The 20,043-nt window shown below is 43.4% G+C and overlaps 1 protein-coding gene across 1 annotated transcript; it reads right to left on the minus strand.

Moving 5' to 3' along the window:
- Nucleotides 1–6,428: 6,428 nt before the first annotated feature.
- Nucleotides 6,429–10,421, minus strand: LOC128725464 (repressor of RNA polymerase III transcription MAF1 homolog). The gene is made up of 3 exons (XM_053819212.1): nt 9,561–10,421; nt 8,360–8,637; nt 6,429–6,723 (listed from the first exon to the last, which is right to left on the minus strand). Exons 1-3 carry the CDS (start codon nt 9,903–9,905, stop codon nt 6,657–6,659), a joined length of 690 nt encoding a protein of 229 aa, XP_053675187.1. The 5' UTR covers nt 9,906–10,421; the 3' UTR covers nt 6,429–6,656.
- Between the last annotated feature and the right edge of the window lie 9,622 nt (nt 10,422–20,043).

Genomic DNA, 20,043 nt, shown 5'->3' on the forward strand with positions numbered 1-20,043 from the left:
AGCAAAAAAAAAAACAAGACACTAGATCTAGGGTCTCGGACCAAATGCTTTGAGGCGTTGGTGGTGTATGTTTGCGTATATATAATAAAGATGGGATTGTGAGCCATCACTAGCAAAAGGATTTGAATAATTCTTCTTGAATGTTTTCGAAAAGATACACTCACATAGAGCTCACAATTTCCAACAGATTTATTTTGCCTCTTGTCGTGGGGTGAGGTAGAAATATTGTGTTTAAAGACAGGCTCACTATCGCTTGATGAATGAGGTCAGTGATTCTTTTTGGTGCAGTAAGAATGATTCATCTGTAGGAAGCATGGTTGAAAAAAAACTATATATAAAGTAAAACCACAAATTTAAATAAAGAAAATATACTTATACAACTATAAACGAGCATATAATAAATATGTATAGGACATTCATACGTATATATATATATATATATATATATATATTTATATGTTATACAAGCAAGAATAAATCATTGGCAAATAGAAAAAAGATATCGGTATATAACGAAATGTACTTTAGGAGTATGTTGTAGAAACAGAATAGAGCTGGTGTGCAGTGAAATTTACCGGGAAATAGTTCATATTGATTATAAATATAGTGACGAATAATGATGAATATAGCTAAAGTGAAAGGTCTGTTCCAAATCACATAGAAAAACCTGTGTGCAACTATTTTCACAATCGTTAGACGAACTTTATATATATGCAATTAAAAACAAAATTTAAATAAGTGGTAGGAGAGCTTAAACTGTTTATTCATAATTTACTTTATGACAGCCAATGGCATTACTTTACGAATGGGTTTAGCACGGTGGTAAAAATGTAAAAGGCTTCGTATCATCGCGCAGGGATAGCAATCGAAGCGTGTGAAGGTCGTAGAACAGGTCTTCTTTATGCACTTCTTACGTTCCCTTGACCAACCTTACGTGTGGTTTAATATGCAATGGACACTGTAGAGGGACTTATCGTTGAATTCCTGAAATGAAAACGGAAAACTAGCAGTATAGTTAATATTTCCTATTGCTAGCTTTCCATAGAAGCGTTCGTACGCAATTGATGTGAAAGCGTTGATCGTATTTGTGTATGCGTAGCGATTGTAGCAGTAGAGCTGAGTTATGTCTAAAGAAAGACACTTTCTGCTTACTTTGGAGTTTTAACTGTTTTGAAAGTGTCTCACGATAGCAAAAATGCCATTTTTGTACGAGAAAGAGGGTCGAAATATGAAATACTATTTCATACGCCAGCAACACACACACACCGCATGTAACAGGGCGCGTTAAAACTTGTGCTTGGAAAGATATTTGGAAGATTTTTAGGTCAGACAGCGAACATTAATATAAGACGATGTAACTGCGATGCGTTAAGTTTATTGTGTTTACTACCTAACACTTATACGATAGCTAACGAGCAACAACGCGGAAATATTACAGACAAAACTCTCAAACACAAACACAATATCGAAACTTACTTCTTCACTCCGTGTTTGATGTTTTCCCCGAGGACATTAATGAAAAAAAAACGTACTTGAACGAACTATTTACTGCAATGTTTGGTTTCTCGAGGTTTTCAAAAACCGACTATGACCGGAATATAGAGAAAATGTTGTGAAGCAAGTGTCTTGAGGGAGAGAAACGAAGAACGAGGTTTGATATTTTTCTTCAATCGTTGATTGGCAATATTTTATGAAACTGAAACTTGAGAGTTAAAGGGAAAAAAAATAGACGAAAGAAAGCATATAGTCAGACAGAAAGAAGCCTTATGCGCTTATGATAACGAAGACGAAACGAAGAATATAATATATCCACGAAAAAAGAAGTACAACGGACAAATGCAATAGCTAACGGGGGCACGATGGTGGAGCTAGTTTCTATTAATATACTATATAACACTATTCATCCTTATTCGATCCCAGTTTCCTACTGTTACCCTTTGATACCTGATACGAACGCTATGGAGAAGGCCCGAAGGAAGCCGACCGGAAGAGAGGTGGTCAATCCGTGACACCGAAGGGGGTTTTGGGGGTCAACCGTGCATAGAGTACCTACCAATCCTTGTGACAGCTTAATGAACAGGAGCAGCATACTGCTGGTGATAAGGAGGAACGAGGAAGTTACACTATTTACGATGTTCTATTTAAAAAAAAAAACAATGAGAAACCGCTATTCAAGTGCAAGATATAACGTAGTGTAGCCGAGGCTGCTAGAATAAACAAATCGCAAAACTAATGGCCAAATATACGCTGATGAAAACCGATATCCATTGTGTCGTGATGGTTTGCCGAAAGAAAATTAGTATAAACAACTAAATCAGTACACACCAATAAATTATTACGATTTTTAAACAATACAAATACACACGATGTTGCGGATACCGATTTTTGCTAGGGGCATGCTCATTCGCAACAGAGAACACACAGCAGCACGTGCAAATCAATAGAGTTTAAGTTGCGTGCGAAAATAGAACAAAAAAGTTGTTAAAATGTAAAAAAAAACATTCAAATAAAATTAAACAAACCAAACAAATCACGTGTTTAGTATTGCTCTGTAACAATGAAAGAAACGCGGGAAATGGGATGTTTATGAAAGTTTGAACTGAGAACGAAAAATGGTCCGCGCACTGATCGGCCAAAACAGCGAAAATTTATCGCAAAAGTAACAGGAGAGCATACCAGTCAAGAGGTGATATTTTTCCAATTTGATCGGTCGACCAAAACTGTGCTACGAAAATATTGCATACAACAGATCGATATAACACGTTTTTATACTCACTCATAGATGGCGCTGTATAAAATTTCAATTGAAATATTTCAAGCACACGAATAGCGCCATCTATGAGTGAGTATAAAAACGTGTTATATCGATCTGTTGTATGCAATATTTTTCGTAGCACAGTTTTGGTCGGCCGATCAAATTGGAAAAATATCACCTCTTGACTGGTATGCTCTCCTGTTACTTTTGCGATAAATTTTCGCTGTTTTGGCCGATCAGTGCGCGGACCATTTTTCGTTCTCAGTTCAACCTTTCATAAACAACTCATTTCCCGCGTTTCTTTCCTTGTTACAGAGCATTACTAAACACGTGATTTGTTTGGTTTGTTTAATTTTATTTGAATGTTTTTTTTTTACATTTTAACAACGTATTGGCATATGGTAATGAGCACGTTCCTTACAAAATTCGTTATCCGCAGCATCATGCGATGATCTATTGTTTGAATAATTACCAATGATTGTGTAAATTGTTTAAAAACATCCCATTTCTCGCGTTTCTTTCCTCGATGCAGTTGCAGAGCATTATCATACACGTGGTTTGTTTGGTTTGTTTAATTTTATTTGAATGTTTTTTTTTTACATTTTAAAAACTTTTCATGATTTACTTTCCTCAACCGTACCGTGTTATCTCGCATTGCCTAAAGGATACACATTTAAAATAGTGATAAAGTAATGCACTGCGCGCTGTTCTACGTTTGTGTGGAGATTTTCTTCATCTTGTAACTATTTCCGCGCAAATAGCTTCTTTTTCCTTAGTTTTTTCGCACGCCCCTCTTTAGAATGGGAGCAAACCGCTGCATTAAAGATTAAGTTTGCAGGGAAGATCATTTGCAAGGACAAAAGGAGGCACACAATTTCGCAGCGCGAGTGTGTCTCTCCCGATGTAGTAAATTCAAATTCAATCGTAGTTCATATTTATATTTGTATCGATTTAAAGACAATTACTATTTAATATTCGCTCACTCTACCCTGCCCAATGAGCAGCTCGCTCGCTTCTGCTGGAGAAGGAGAACAAAAAAAAAACAGCAGCTCGGGTTTGGAAGAATGCCTTCCGACCTTGCTCCTCGGCCGAGACCTTGAGACTATACTATAACTTTTCTCTCTTCCGAGATTTATGAGGGTTTAATGAAGTGATCGAAAGATCTTTAATCACGTACTGAACATCTTCACGACGGATTGTATGTCAGATAACACGATAACAGTGCTGTTGCACTGAACCAGCCCTACATCCGAGGTTGGTGGGGGTGCTCTGTTGCACTAGACTTCCCTATTCCTATACTCCCGTGTGGTTTGCTAATGGTAGATAGGATATAACACTTGATTAAACGAGATCGTACCGTGCGTTTATTACAGGACAGGGAAGCAGGGAGCTGACGGCTGCGTGAAAGAACTTATGCATCTCGTCCAGCAACAACAATGAGGCTAAATCGTGTTATCAACATCCCACATCGCCCTTTTTGTCTTAATTAGCATACGCACCGGGCCGTGTCTAGATGACGAGCAACAGTCCATCGCTGGTGTTGCTTTTCTGTCCCTTCCCCGTGTTCTAAAAACTACTTATCACATATTTCATGTAGTTTGTACTTCAGCTTGTAATGATGACCACGAGGGCTTGTTATTTTCTGACCTCACTCTATCTTATTCGATTGCTATGATAAGATACGACACGAACCGCTAGGTGCATAGCTTTAAACGCAAAGTTACGATCGGGGGGACACGACGATATGTTCCCAATTCTGCTCCCAGTCGGTGTTTTATCGCAGGATTCAAACCTAAGCCACCGTAAGCTCGAGCTTGGGAAACCCTTACAAAAAGATACACTTGCTCCGATGGTCTCGTCTGCTTGTCTCGTCAAAAAATCGATAATGAAAATGCTGGTTCAGCTTGCTCAATTTGCTCTTCCTTTTTCAGCGTTCTCATCCATACTTTATCGCTCGCGAGAAGTTCAAAGACACACCGTTACGATTGTCTGCAAACATGGTGCATTTTGCGGATGCTAGAAATAAAAACGGTTAGCTGGTAGTGGAGGAGAGCTATCCTCCAAACGGTGTTAAAGAACGAGCTGCTAATGGGTGGTTCAAGTTGAGGGCGAAAGAATAAAACTTATGTGCCTAATATCACAAGATTGGTACAGTTAGTGAAATAGTTCTCACATGCGGTTCCACCACCGGACACAGGACCTTGGTGGTGGATAGGGATACGATACCACATCATGTCGCGTTTTGCAGATGTTCTTTTACGTCGATATTCAACGCCTGTTTGTCGCCAGGATGATGTATTGCATGATATGCGGTGACATTATTTGCATCATTTGAATTCCCTACCCCGCATTGTCCGGGGAGCCGCCCTATCCCTCTCAGTGTACCTGTTCACTGTCTACCGTTTGCGGACGAGGCGATGTTGGTTGATGTTTGAATTTGATGGCCGCATTCGGACAATTCTGTACCTTTCCCACAGCAACGCAAAGGTCGGGTCTACCGACGGGACAATTAGAATTCAACCGCGTCGTTCGCAAACAGGAAACAGGGGCAATTTCGCCAACTGGAGAACCACAGCCACAGCACTGCAGAGGTACTCCCTGCGTGTTGCATGTTCCGCTGTCGGTTTACTGGAAGAGCTCGATCTCTACTCGCCTAGAACATTGTCTCCAATCACCAATCAAGCGTGCTACACTCTACTGCTCTTGCTGTTGTCTGATTAGGAGACGAGTTTGCTTTAATAGAACTATGTAAGATTTGTAACTAATCTGCTTCTTGCATTTTACCAATGAAACATTTCATTCTGCTGCTTCGGGTCGTTCGTTCTAACAGCACATTAGAGCGCGCGAACGAATCATTGACCCTTTTCCCATCTATTTAAGCTTGCAACGCATTCGCGCATCATTATCTTCTGTGATGAGCACCTTCAATGACTCCTTTCTTCTCCTTCTACTGCCCCTTTCAGCCTATTAAATTATATAACGTGATTGCTCTTCCAGTTGCTCCAGTTGGTTACGCATTGCCAGCATCGCGCACCCACCGTTACGCGAGTTCTCACACCGCAGCTCTCACCTGCCCTCGCATAACAGTGTCGTGTCTTGTTCTTGGTTGGTTTTTCTGTTCGAAACTGTGTTATTCTCCTCCGTTCACTGCATCGCGCTTTTGCATTCCTACCAGCGTACTAGTGCTGCCGTGGCAGATGCAAGCACTAGCAAGAAGTTCGACATATTGCCTGATTTACTAGCGATATTTTTATATCAAAGAAATATTGTTCATATTTATGATTTTCATTTGTGATTTGTGAACACTGCTAACATAAAGATCGTTTCCGTATTATAAGAAGAAAAATAAAACAAAAAAGAAGCACACACGTGGCAAATATGTTCTGTTGCTCAGAATGGTCAATGGATAGTGTTATTGGATGCTAAAATGTTGGTCTAGTTATTCGTTTGTACGGTTAGAAAGAAAGACTAATTTTAGCAACACTAATTAGCAAAGTGTGATAAGTAGCTATGATTGGAAAGGTGAGCTTTTGCTCACTGAAAAGATGAAGTTTTTGTTTATCAAAGTGCCTATCGATAAAGGCGACATTATTGATTATTTCATTGCTATCGTTCAGTGAAGCGTGTGTGCTCTAATTTTGTAAAAAAAAGAAGAGAAACCCTATACGTTAATTCGAACATTTAAAAAATCTAGTCCAAGTTCATTGAGAGAACAATCGACGTAGTTTCACACATGCACAAAATGATAAAAAAATGATTAAAAGTTAAATTTGTGATCATCATAGCGATATCAAGGGAGTCTAGAGGACTGATGTCCGCAGCAGCTGGGTTTGATGTGCATTTCGGTTGCAATTGCAGCAATCACCAGTCACCAGAAAATAAGGACGTATCATTTCACTCTCTAGTAACATTCGTCGTCATCTTCCATGGGGAAATCACTCGAGAATCCGGAATCCACGTAAACCGAGCTGCAAAGAAAATGTAACAAAAACAATGTCATATGTAACATAAGAAGAACATGAAAGAAATAAAATACGAATCTTAAACGACAAACATTCTCTGTCCACAGCATGGAGCAGCTCCGATGTGTTTAAACCAAATCAAGCCAGCCTTGAAACTGCTGCAGCTTGTTTATTTATAGCACATGGTACGGGCAGAGCACGAGAGCTCGCAGAAAATTGATCGCAAAGTATTATTTTTTTGCTCACAATGCAAAACGCCAATATGTCACGTATTGCTCTAGTCATGATAAATGAACAAAAGCCACTGTATGTCGTCTAGCACAAGAGAAGTGAGGTCTTTTTATCGTAATGGTTATTCTCACACCTAGCGTAAAATGGCGTGCTTATACAACCGACATTGTTCAGATTTTCTTATTGCCATAAACTTCTACAATTGACGCAATCAAATACTAAGTTAGAACATTCTGAATTCATTTATATTTAACACGACGATAAAGCAATAAAAAGCACAAAACACTCACATGTATATGCGAGCAACTTAACAAGGATATTATTAAAGCTGAGTTCTATTAAAAAAGCGTATAAAAAAGGGTTGACTAGCCGACGTCACTGGAGTATGAATTGTGGCAAATCCTTCCGAAAATGCACGCTTGTTTGATCAATGTCTGCTATAAATAACTCTTATGGAACCTGGCGCGGAAAATACATCGCTTTGGATTAGAAATTGTTGCTCTTAGGGGTCATACACCGAGGAACGGTTTCACGTTCCAACGTGAGCAGGAACGCAAGAGGCAGGCGTCGGTTAAACAAAGGAAACAAAAACAAACGAGCTATTTTTATGCGCGTTTTTCTTTTATCAACACATCCACACCCCGCTGGCGGATATACGTACTCACTAGCTCCAAACCTCATTGGCCGGAAAAGTTAGGGCGGACGATCCAAACTAATGAAATATTTATCTGCAAATGAGTGGTAAAAATAAAAGCCCGACATTTTCGACTTTCATGTCGGTTTAAATTCATATCGCCATTTGGTAAGAAAGCAAGCCGCTTTGCGAAAAGCGTCCAACTATAACCCGCTTGTTTTCAGCTACGCCTTTATTTTACAGCAAATAAATTTGAGACTACTCGGGCTTTCTCTTGCCTCACACAGTCCGAAATCAGTCTCAACGCTTTAGCGTTTTCATTTTAAAATGACCACAATTTCGACCATGCGGCTCATGGAAATAATTAAAATATTTACGGTTTACCCAACAAACTAGGCTTTGCACCACCTGCTGCAATGCACGACAGAGTAATCAACTCGCCAGTGAAAGTTGGCTGATCATCGTTTGTGTATGAAAATGTGTTTCTCTTCCATCAATTATTCAAATCTGACGCACGCTTCGTAAAGGGAGAAGTTCGAAAGACCAGCATGGCATCTTCAAGAACTCAGGGAACGACAAAAAAGCACAAAATCATTATGAACCCTTCAGGGTGTTTCATACAGAGAATAAGAGAAGTAAAACAAAAATGAGGGACGATGGTTAAGTTGCTCGCAATCATAAGCATTATTTTACCAAAGCAGATGAAATCGTTCGCTTCTCCATATCTTTTCCTGTTGCCTTTGGGAAAGCGATCACACTCGGAACGAGAATACTTACTTTATCGCACGGCAAGTGAAAAAAACGATGCGCTTCAGCTTCTTGTTGTAGAAGAAGTAGTTGAACGACCAGAGGCAACCTGGCTCGCCAAACGGGTCCGAGTTCAGGTCGGGATTATAGCTGTAGATGTCGCAGTCCTTTAGCGAGATCTCGTCCTCGATCGTCGTCCAGAGCGCGTGACGAATCTTACTGTACTGCTCGCCGGCCACTGGGCTGAGGTTACTCTCGATCGAGTTCACCACCCATTGCAGCGACGGCTCCTTGCTGAATTCATGGCTCTAGAGCAGCGGAAACGAGATGAAAATTCAAAATTAATTTATATACCACTGCCATTTGATGACCATACTAATAATGGCATATATTCTTAGGAACAGTAGGTGTCGAATTGATATATAACAACAAAACGCATAAAAATGTGAAAAATGACGCAAAGAAAAGAAAAATTAACTACGTTTGCACGCAAGAGAATATAAATAGAGAATCGTGACCGTCACAACTCGACTAGAGATCCGTTTAGTCGCAATCTCTCACAAGGCAAGAACAACCACATTTACCCGACCAAAAGAGTATTTATGCCTAAGATACTCCCAAGCTCAAAGTCTCTATAAAACAATAAAAAAAATTATGCCTTAGACGAGAGGTTTCTCGCACTCACAACACACGATATGTTGTTTACTAATAGCCAATGTGGCTTTGGTTTCGTGAAATTTGTTGTTCATTGTTAGAGAAAATCGTTATACGGATGTGTTCAAGCAACGCAGAAACACAACTTCGTCCCGTACGCTCCTTTCGTCATCTCCTTGCGTGCACAGAACGGTCACATCCTTCGAGTATTTTTGGTTCCACTCAGCTGTGCCAATCCGGTTCAAGGGTTCAACAATGGTGAACGAAAAGCATCATCTGATGCCTCTTGCCACAAGGTCAAAGGGTTTCGCTTGCTAAAAGCTGCTAAAGCCCGTGTTTAATATGCCTGCGGTGCAATGAGGGAGAGCGAAAATGACGTCTCAGGGTTGGATGGGAAACGCGATTTTCACAGTCGCTGGGAGGAACGTACAAAAGGGAGATGGGACAATCGGTGTAGGGAGGTAATTGCGCATCTACGATCTATAGAAGAACCAATTGCACAGGGCTCGGAGAGGGAGGATTTCCCTTGCACGTGAGAGTAACGACCATCGCAACATCATGCACTGTGGCAACTTACCCTGGCCTCGCTGAAGTCATAATCCGGCTCGAACGCTGCGTTGAGCGTTGCGATCAAATAGAAGAGCGTCTTGCGAGAAATGGTGTTGCACAGGGTGACGCTTTCGTCGCCGGACAGGCTGCTGCGGAGGAGCTGCGGTGACATGTCCTGCAGGGTTTGCGGTGGCGACAGTGCCTGCAGATCGGTCGGAGCCTGCTCCGAGGTGAACCGCTTGTACAGCGCCTTATCGTTGCCCGCCATTTTGCAGGAATACGACTCGATACGGCCATATATCGTGCTGTCGCCCGTCTCGATGTGCAGCTTATTGTTGACCGCCTCGAAGCTCGTACTCTCCAGCAGCTTCATCGTGATGCTGGGTATGTTTTGGTGTTCTTACGTGACAATGTTGGCTACCGATGCGGTGTTCCCTTTTTGTGTCGATGCTACAATTTTTGCGCAAATTTAGAGCAAGAAAATTCAGTGATGTCGCTGTGCTCCAAAAGTGCGTTATTCCTCTTTTTCTTCCCTTCTCTCGCTCTCCCTTTACTGTAGTTTAGTTATGAACAATATTTTCCGCGATATTTGCTTACTGTCGATGGTTCTAGCGCTTTGCCTGGGTGTTCATTGGCGGTGAAAATAGCGTGTGCAGCTTTGTGCTTTAGGCGCGTTGTTCTTCCTCTTGTTTACAACCAAACCAATAATTAACGATGCCTTACTTATGGTGCTTATAAGGTACAGAGTTTGCCTTAAAAACTGGCCAAACGACGAATGGTGGAACGAAGTAGAACCTCACTCAGCACCCCTTCTTAGTGCAGCAGCGGCAGGTTCGCTGGGAAGCAACTCCGACACGCAGCGGCTGAGTATTTGACCATCTTGGGTGATCTTATCAGGCCGTTGTTGATCTTGAGGGCGATTCTGAACATGGTGGTCGGGTGAACGCAGAGCCTCTTCTTGAATATTTTCGTGCTCGCGACCTGCTGGTGGCAGCGGCGGCGGCGATTGCAGCTATTAATACGGTTGCTGTCGACGATGGCTGGTTGCGGGCACATTTAAGTACAGAGAAAGCGTACGTCTCCCTTGCCGATCGAGGGCAAGTAGTTTTACCGGGAGTTTCGTCGGCTTGTCTACAGTCCCCGGTTCTCTTTCAGCTTAGGGGAGTTACTGGAATCTCTGCACCCTGGTACCAGATTTCCACGGTGCTGTGAACAGATAGCGATCTATCTACTTCGAACCTGTATACCTCAACCCTCGAGCGGGCTAGCACACGAAAATAACAAAACACTGCCGCCCAAACACAACAACCCAGCGTCCGCAATGTTACTTTTAGTCAGCGTATTCGTACGATGACGCACTTCACGGTTGCAACGCACACTTTGAAGGGGAAAAATTTTTCGGTTGTCGATTGGCTCACTCGTTTGGTTTGTACACACGAGACTTCTTTCCCTTCTTTTGGGAGACTTGGTTTCGCTAAACTTACTTACCGCGTCCTCGTAGGCTTCGGAGTGCCCTACGATTTTCTCTGTTTGTTTACCGTTAATTATCGACTCTAGTTGCTTCCAGCGACAGATGGTCTATTGGTAGAAACCACACATGTACGCACACACGCACGGATGCTCCTAATTTGGAGCTCAAAAATAGCACTGCCCTACGATGGTGAAGACAAAATCCTTGTTTTGACCTTCAAGCTGATTTTCCCTCAAAAGCTCAACGATTCTGCGATTCTTCCTGAACTCTCCTGTAAGTCACACTCTCGTCGCTAGTTGGCGCACCAGCAAGGACACTGGTGGACGCAGCTGTATGGCGCAGCAAACACACTTTTGCCAACGGAGAGAGATGGCGGGTCCAATTTAGTGCATTTTCACGATATCAGGAAAACGACACCGTTTTGAACGCTGCGTGACACACAAATCGCAGCAACCAATGGCTCACACAATGAGGGCACACACACACACTACAGCGTGCACTTTTCTTTACGGTCCTTCTCAGTAAACGTTAAGAATGCAGTCAAACCAAGAATGCACACCATTTACTTCCGCGCATCTACCTTTACGAGCTCCAAATGGATGCACTCTAACCTTTGCCCTACAGGCTACATATAGATGTATAAAGAAAACTTGTATTTTTCCATCATTTTCGCTTTTTTACTGGGTCACCGATGGCGACGAGTCGGGAAACGATTAGCTGCTACTGCTGCTGGCGTCGAAGGCGTTTTTGTCTGTTGTTACGCAAAATGTACAGTTGTCTCGATCTGTGCGATCGTCGTCGCTTAGGTTTGGGTTTTAGAAACACAAAACAATCTCGCAACACGACACGATTGACATAAATATCGAAATCTGAGTAACAATTTCTACGCACTGTTCGAATGGCTTCGCTTCAATTTTCTGACTATTTTTGTTATAAGGACGAAGCTACACGGTATCGAACGGCAATGAAAACATTTGACAGCTGCGCTTAGGGTGCGTACCGACGATAGGATAAGGCACTTGTCAAAACTTGTCTCGCTTTGCGTTAGCTTTGTCTCGCTATGTATTAAATGAGTTATACTTTTGATTTATTGATTAGAATTATGTATTTCTTGCATTAATCAATCAAATGAGTAGTAAAGTTATCATATTTACACCAATTTATAAAAAAGCAATACAAATATACAATCAACAAGAGCAATAAACTCATACGATAATGATGAACCATCTCGTGACTTTTGGACTTTTACAATCTCAATCAATATTAAAATTCAAAAAGATGCAGGGTAGTTCTATGTTCGGATGTGCTTAATTTTGTAGATAGTTGAAATGAAATCTCTTCTTCGTTGATGTTTGAATAGAATGCAAACAACTTGTTACTCATGGTTATTCGTTATAACCGAATTTCAATCAATCTAGATTTATTCAAAAAGATACAAAAAGTACAATTTCTGCTTGATTTTTCTTGTCTATTCAACCGAGATGCTAAAATACGCATCTTTATTGTGATATAATTTATAGAATTAATCAAGGTGTTATGGATCAAGGCGACTAATCAAGATGTTTTGGATTACTGTAAAGATGTTTCGCATCTAATTTTAACGGTTGGAAAGTCAAAAAAATAATTTCAATTCAAATTCCAAATTTTATTCGCCAAATCGTAAATCTCAACAAATTTTACACTGCGACTAACGAATGAAAATACCACATCCACTGCATCTAATTTACAAAATGAACTTATACTCCTACCCAAGATCCGCAGCACAAAGAGTAATTCAATGCTCGACACTGCCAAGTGGTACTGTGCGATTAGTTCGCGATCGCTATCGCTGTACCAGCTTCTCCGCGTGCAATGCGGAACAGCGGGTCTGGAAGAAGGTAATGTGAGTTTAGTAGGGTGCGAAGCGGTGAGTACAAATAAAGTAATACCTAACATACAGTAAACCCGCCGATCTAGTCCGTGATTGCGATCGATCGTCCACATTTTTTGAATCATAGTATCAACGCATGGCGCTAGTGTCTTTGTGATACGTACTGCGAGAATAGAATCATCAACACGCCGGCAGGCGGTAACGACGTCTCGCTCTCTGTCTCTCAGTTTTTCTGCAGCATCCGACGATCGTGGATCGCGACCGTCTTTGCGATTGGAGTGAACCAAGGGTGTAGAGTCGTTCATTTGTTGAAACGATCGTCCGGATCGATCGGATGGTAGGTGATAGTTCGCGTCCCACATTTTTCATCATGGTACTCGCAACGCAGTTTTTTGTTTATTTTCGCAACATGTGCTCTACAAGCCGAGCTGGGCAACGATATTGCTCTCATCAGGCGCAGAAAACGTCTTCGACGGCTAAATTTATATGGTTCTACCCCTTTTCGCGTGTCCTATTGCTTTACGAACTGTTTACGATTCGGCGACCACCCGCAGGGCTGGATGGTGCGAAAAGGAGGCGAAAATTCGCTGTGATGGAAAATTCGGATATTCGTACGCCGGTGAAAACTGTGGGGTAGTGTGCAAATGTGTCTTGTGTACGGTATTTCATTCCTGCGGCCCACAGCCAGCAAAACCGAGTAGTGCGGTGCTACATGAGGCCAGCGTTCCTCCAGTGATCGTTTGATTGGTGTTCGCAACCATTCGACACCGCGTTCGACATAGAGCGTCAAAATTGTAATAAATATTTGCAATTGGAGCAATTGGAACTGTTCGTAAACTAACCCTGGAGTGGTGCAATTTTCCTTCGCGCTACGAACAATTAGTGATGCAAACACATACACACTTTGCTGTACAATGGCGGAGCCACGCGCACAGCAAATTAAACTACGCCGCGATCGTGTTCGATATCGGTCGCGTTGTTCCTGGTCGTGATAATTTGTGCCGCAGTTCGTTTTACTGCGAATATAGGTGAACCTGAATGGCTCATTTATTTCCACTGAGCTGTTGACGCCAAGAAAACACAACATAGGGAAAACCACGGCTGGCATCCCCAGCAAGAAAGTACCAATTCGTCCAACCAGGCACCCAAGTGGTCTGCTTCACGACAGGGCGTCTTCCCACGTTCACTTTTCGCGTGCTGGCGCTTCGCGAAAGGAAATCCGTTGGCGTGGTTTATTTTTAAACCTTCAACTATCGATCGAGCAGTCCGGTGGAAATGTTACACTACTGATCGCGTGTCAGAACATACTGATTTCTTAATATCTTCGAGAACCTTACTGCGGGAGGTTTGAAACCTCCTGACAGTGGGGGTACTCTCGTGGCAGATAGATTAATTGAGCCTATTTATCATACCCACTGTTTCGAAAATCAATCCATTCAATCGTTTGTCGTCGTGAAAAGCTTGGATTTCGATGAGGATTTCCCAAATGCTATCCGTTTGGCAAAGGCGACGCATGGTCTTTTACGATCGGCACTCAATCGCTTGAAGATTCTTTTGTGGAAATTTTTCACGGTTCCCGTGGATTATTCTTCTTCTTGAAATGAAAGAAAACACACACTCAATTGGTTCTCGAATTACGTGTCCTCTTTTCGCTCTCTTCTCGAGCGTACAGGGTGTTTATCTTGTTTTTTCTTATGCTTGGCCAATTTTTCCTCATGTTTCGTTAATTGACCATATGTCACCGTCATGGCCCACGGCTCATGCCTCAGGGGAGGTCTTTTATTTTTCATATTAAAAGCAATAATAACACAACCGAATGTGATGGTAGGAAGAGAGTAACGTTTATTGATGCTACTCCGAACTGACCTTATTAACTGGGTTTATTTTGGAGATCCGATTCAATTTCGATAGGATCTGTACATGGGTAGCATTCGTTATGGCGTACTTTTTCTCACTAAAAGTAGCTACTGAAGAATGCCAAAAATAGTGATGACTATTTCTGTCCTCCGGCTATCATTTCTCCGACTAACCAGAATTTAGGTATTTTCACGATCAATCGCTTTTGACATTACCAACTACCGAACACCACACACTTAGCTGCCGTTTTCCTCATCAGACTAAATGATGGACGTACATTCGTGCAGCAAGTAACACGTCGGGATGATTTGCGTTGGTTACTCTAGCAATGTTTTCGAAGAAAATGAGAACTATTACAAAATATATAGAGTCGCAGCGGGGGAACTTTCGAAACATCGTCCATGGCCAGAAAAGTCAGCTGTGACGAGCTAAAAACACATAACATCAGTTCCATATTGCCGCAACGCTTCTGCAGTAGTGAAATGGCGGAAGCAGACACGGTTGTCTGACCATCACTCAACTCCTACACTTGAACCCAACATCAGCCAGTGAGAAAAGTGACCAAAATGAAGACGTTTCGGTTTGCGGTGGGTAGGCTGAGAGTTATGAAGTCATTACCTTTATTGTTATTAATGGTGGCCAATTTGCAAATGGCGACGATGGAACGATGTGTTCAGTGCATGCGCACACGTGACGAGTAGTACTAAAACAATCAAACTAAGTTGCCTGTCTGTGGAAATCTACAAACAATAAACCAGCGTTAAGTTTTACCGTTCATTCTGAACATATCATCATGGAGCGCTGAGACATCTTGCTTAAATCTAAAAATAAGCAGGTGAAAATATTGTGAGTTTTGATATGATCATTTGTTCGTTTGTTTCGAAGAATGGGCACAAGAGCCGTGGACAGCTGTGTCAGCACCGTTTTCCGGCGTCGGCACGCACGAGGGACCTACCAAACTGACCGACCCGACATTGGGGAAACGTGACCATGTTGAAATAAATTTCTGCCATTTCTTGCATTTTTCGAGCTTGTACAACTCCGAGCCGTTCGGAATTCATTGACAAGCGCTGGCAATTTATAGAACCCCTCGCCTGGTGATCAAATTCAGCTGACGTTGAGACGCTGCTCTTCAAGGCAAGAATTCATGCCCACGTCTTCTTCCTGTGGTGGTAGTTAATCCACACCTAGCCACCACGACTTTCGGTGATCCTTTACGTCCAGCGATGAATGCCGAAAAACGTTCGCCAAACGAGCCGTTGCCAAGCGTAGCCGTGAGCGCATTTTCCTCGTTTTCCCTCGCTCACGCACGCGTTTTCAGGAAAGTATAAACATCCCGGCAAGCGTTCAGTTACGCCGGGCAAAGAATAAATAATATGCAAACTCAACGACATACCCGGTGCGAAACGATCCACCCATCTCGGGGAAGGTTCGTGTCCCATCCTTGCCCCCCTCCCACCACCCATCATCCGCCAGCAGGATAGATAGGACCGGATCTCAAATGAACCTCTCTCTCTCTCTCTCTCTCTCTCTCTCTCTCTCTCTCTTTCTCTTTCTCTCTCGCTCTCTTTATTCACCCGTCGCTCTGCGCCCAATTTGCGGCGAATTTTCGAGCCTGGCTGTCGTTGGCGATCCGTCGGTGTGTGATATTTATAATTTTTCCTCACTCACTGGCTGCAAGGGAAATGCGAAACGAACTCGAGCTCGGTTTTGCGAGGGAAATGGGACTCAGTGCTAGCCGGCGCGGTGTTCAGTAGCGGTTCAACCCGCGACCAAACGAAACAACCCTGGGATTGATGTCCCGAGTGAAGTTCCATCAAGTGTGGTGGTCCCCTTAGAAACAAGCAACTGGACAAACAGAAGATCGAACCTTGAGCGTGCCTTGTCCAGAGAGAAGAGAGAGTGTTTGAAAGTGGTTTGCTAGGAGGTGATACTTGAAACACTTGTACAAAACGCGCCCCTGTGTAGTGATCGTGATCCTCGATGCGTGATCCTCGTGCGTGCGTGTCATTTCTCCTCGATTTTCTCGAACGTGAATCTGCTGAAAGTCCGTCACCGTAACCGAAGCTGTCCCCGGGATAAGTGAATGCGGGTGGCAGTCAGCTATCCGACGGCTGGTATTTTCGTACGTAGTAAAGCCATCCTCAGCGATGATCGTGTGCGGCTCATGATTGTGCAAGTGTGGAAACGCAATGTGCGTCAGATGTGGTGTAAATTTTGCTACCGTTCCATCTCGGATCCGTGGTGTGACGGTCTGTGACAGCGTGAAACCAGGCACCGACGACATCAGCAGGATGAATAAGTAACGAATGTCGGTTTGCTTCTGCCGCCACAGACCGATCAGTAACCGGGCGCATCTAAAGCCTGTACCACCATTCGATTCGCAGCACAATATAACAGCTTCCGTTCCAAGGATGTCTGACACTGAGTGGATCAAACTGTCATATTAAAAGCGTCATCGCATTTTCCTTGCGCTTCCCTTTGTGAGGTGAGAATTGCTGCACCATGTCCGTTTGTTGCTCTTATTAGGAAGAATATGTACTTACTTTCAAACGTATCGTGCCCAAACAGCTCATCAGTCACCATGAACTATTGTATGATCGGTCAAGATCGACTCTGAATCATTCGCACTTTTCTCGCGATCACCATCTACTGCGATATTTGTGCAAATGCCCACTAACTTAGGCTCGTCACGACAGTCACGGTTCGTGAATGGTTTTGCGCAAATGTCGAAAAGCGGTTTTCGTGTGCATACGGCCAAATCACTCTGTAGTCGAGTCAGTAACATACGGTAGGCGCCTTTGCGGATGGGTGGAGATTATTTTTAAATGCACGGCCTCACGTCCCTGAACGAACGCTGGCAGTGCTTTGGCATCTAGCGAGAGTGTCTCCTTGCCTGGTGATCGACTTTCCCGGCAGCACTAAGCAGCCCGGAGTTCCGGAGGACGGCAATTTTGTATAATTTACCCAACTCACTGGTCGTTGATCGTGCTCCTTTCTCCAAACGCGGCGTTCACCGGATGCGGCGGCTTACACCGTGTGGTGCAAAATTTCCCGATTAGCCACCGGGGCAACACAGTATGCTCGGTGCACTTTCCAGCAGCTGCAGCGGGACGTGCTGACATCAAATTAAATTAATATTGAACGGAAACAGTGCCCCGTCACGCTCGCATTTGAGTAATTACTATATCGTCTGCGATCCGGCGAGACGTGAATAAACCACACGAAGAGACAGTGTCGGCGGGATGAATCCCCGGAGGGTAGTTTTTAGCGACCGTAGATCCAAGGAGGAAATACTTGTTTACTCTTAAGGGCTATTAACCTCCCAGTTGCATTCGGATGCAGCTGATCTGCATCGTTGCATTTGCGGATTTGCGGACAATAATTACAAATCTTTAAGCGATGTATGACGATTATATTAACATCCATCACTCCTCCAACCGGGATGATTCGACCGGCTCCCGTTAAAACAATCGCCATGTTCGAGGAAATACGATAGCATGCATGCTGGGAGGTGCTTTTATACATATCTCAGCTCGCTTTAACGTCGTTAGTGTGTTGCCACGCGGGTTTATTGTTTGTCATAAAACACCACCAACGAGAGCTCCAAAATCGTCGAAGCATCGAATGCACATTGTCCGTGTTCCAGTGGTTAATTTAGATTTGTAGAGGCTACAAGCTGTAACTTTTCCGTCGATGACGCTCACACAGAGGCCGGAAAACACCCTCTATTCTCGAACTATTCTCGAAGCGCAACCACGAGTCGAACGTGAATCTGTCAGCGCATGGTTTCTTCCTAAACCGACCGTCTAACGCCCGGTGTTCGGGTGGGTTTGGTTTTACGGCATTCACTTTTCATTTATTTCCTTCCCTTTCCCATCTCAAACAAGTTAATGTGACTGGGGCTGGTTTTAATTGCATCGATAGTGGGCCACCACTCAAGAGGCTGGTGGAGTGTCTTTCGACGTCTAACAAGGTGTAGAACGAGTAAAACGATCACTTGAAGGGGAGACCACCTCGACCGCACTGATGTGGCCGTTTTTCCGATGATATTCTGCCTTCAGCCACAGGACCCACAGGCAGGGGTCATTAAATGCACGTGATGCAGTCGTGATTTTTCTCTGCACGTGAGACGAGCAGCTCCCCGTAAATTAGCCTAGTCAGGTCGGAAGGCTCGTCAATGTCAGTTCATTCGTGCCAACCAAGGGCGAGAGAGCCACGACATCTTTGTGTGAAAGTGGAATCCCACCAAGTGAGACGCGGGATTTACGTCCGGTGACTTATTGGAAGCACCACAAGTTCCAGCTGGACTGGTTGTACGAGGAAGAACATTGAGACATGGTTCTTGTTTCACAATCGTAATTTCGAAAGCATTATTTGGTGCTCATCCCGGTGCGTCCAGCGTAGGAATGTCGAAATGCCCTACCTCCAGTGTCTAATCCCGTGGCTACGCAAAACGTTTGCTATCACTTAGCCAATTGAGAAATTCCGAACAAGCTATTTCAAAATAATTGGTCTTTTCTCTCACCCTCAAGCAAAGCGCCGAAGCGTGTGCTAAATACACCCCAAAAACCAGACACCAGCTGCACTTTATCCGTTTCCAGCATCCACAATGCCGCTGTCGGCCCAGTTTGGCTGCTCGGAGAAAATCCGGACCCGTAAAACATGTCGGTGTACGGTTCCAAGAGGCATGCGAACAACGTAGCTAATTCCTCTGTTTACCCATTTGCAATGGCCTGATCGGTGCTTCCTTCATCGCTCCGTCTAGTTTTGTTTACTCGAAGGACATCGAATCTTCCAACGCAATGTACCGCGAGCAAGCTATCCACATTCAGCTCGCTGTAGTACATGAGACCTGGGAAGATTACGCATCCGTCAAGTACGTGAGGAGGTTCCGAGCAATTTGCACACGTTCAGTAAGATCGGTGCGTTGTTCTCTATGCGTTAATTTTGTTCAGCCGCAAAGTTTTGGCTCACCGCTGAGTAAACAGCGGCGCGTAGTCATAATTGTAAAATTTCCGATCCACTGAGAACGGTGCGATGCAGTTCCGCTTTTGTGAAAGCTTATTCAGGCACTAAATATACTGCCAAACTGGCAAGAGCAAGAGATGACATAGTCATTCTTACCAAACGATCCAATGTTAAGCCGGTAGGTGTAAGAAAAAACGACTCACATTCTGTCGCAGTAGAGCTGCAACATAGGTCTAATCTCTGTTCGAGGGCATTCGGTAATTTATAATTAAACATTGTCACCCGGTTGCCGCTCCCAAGCTTCCCAAGTTCCCTACGATTGCCTCCACTGGCAAAGATATT

The sequence above is a fragment of the Anopheles nili genome, chromosome 3 (assembly GCF_943737925.1).
Source record: "Anopheles nili chromosome 3, idAnoNiliSN_F5_01, whole genome shotgun sequence".
Lineage (NCBI taxonomy): Eukaryota > Metazoa > Arthropoda > Insecta > Diptera > Culicidae > Anopheles > Anopheles nili.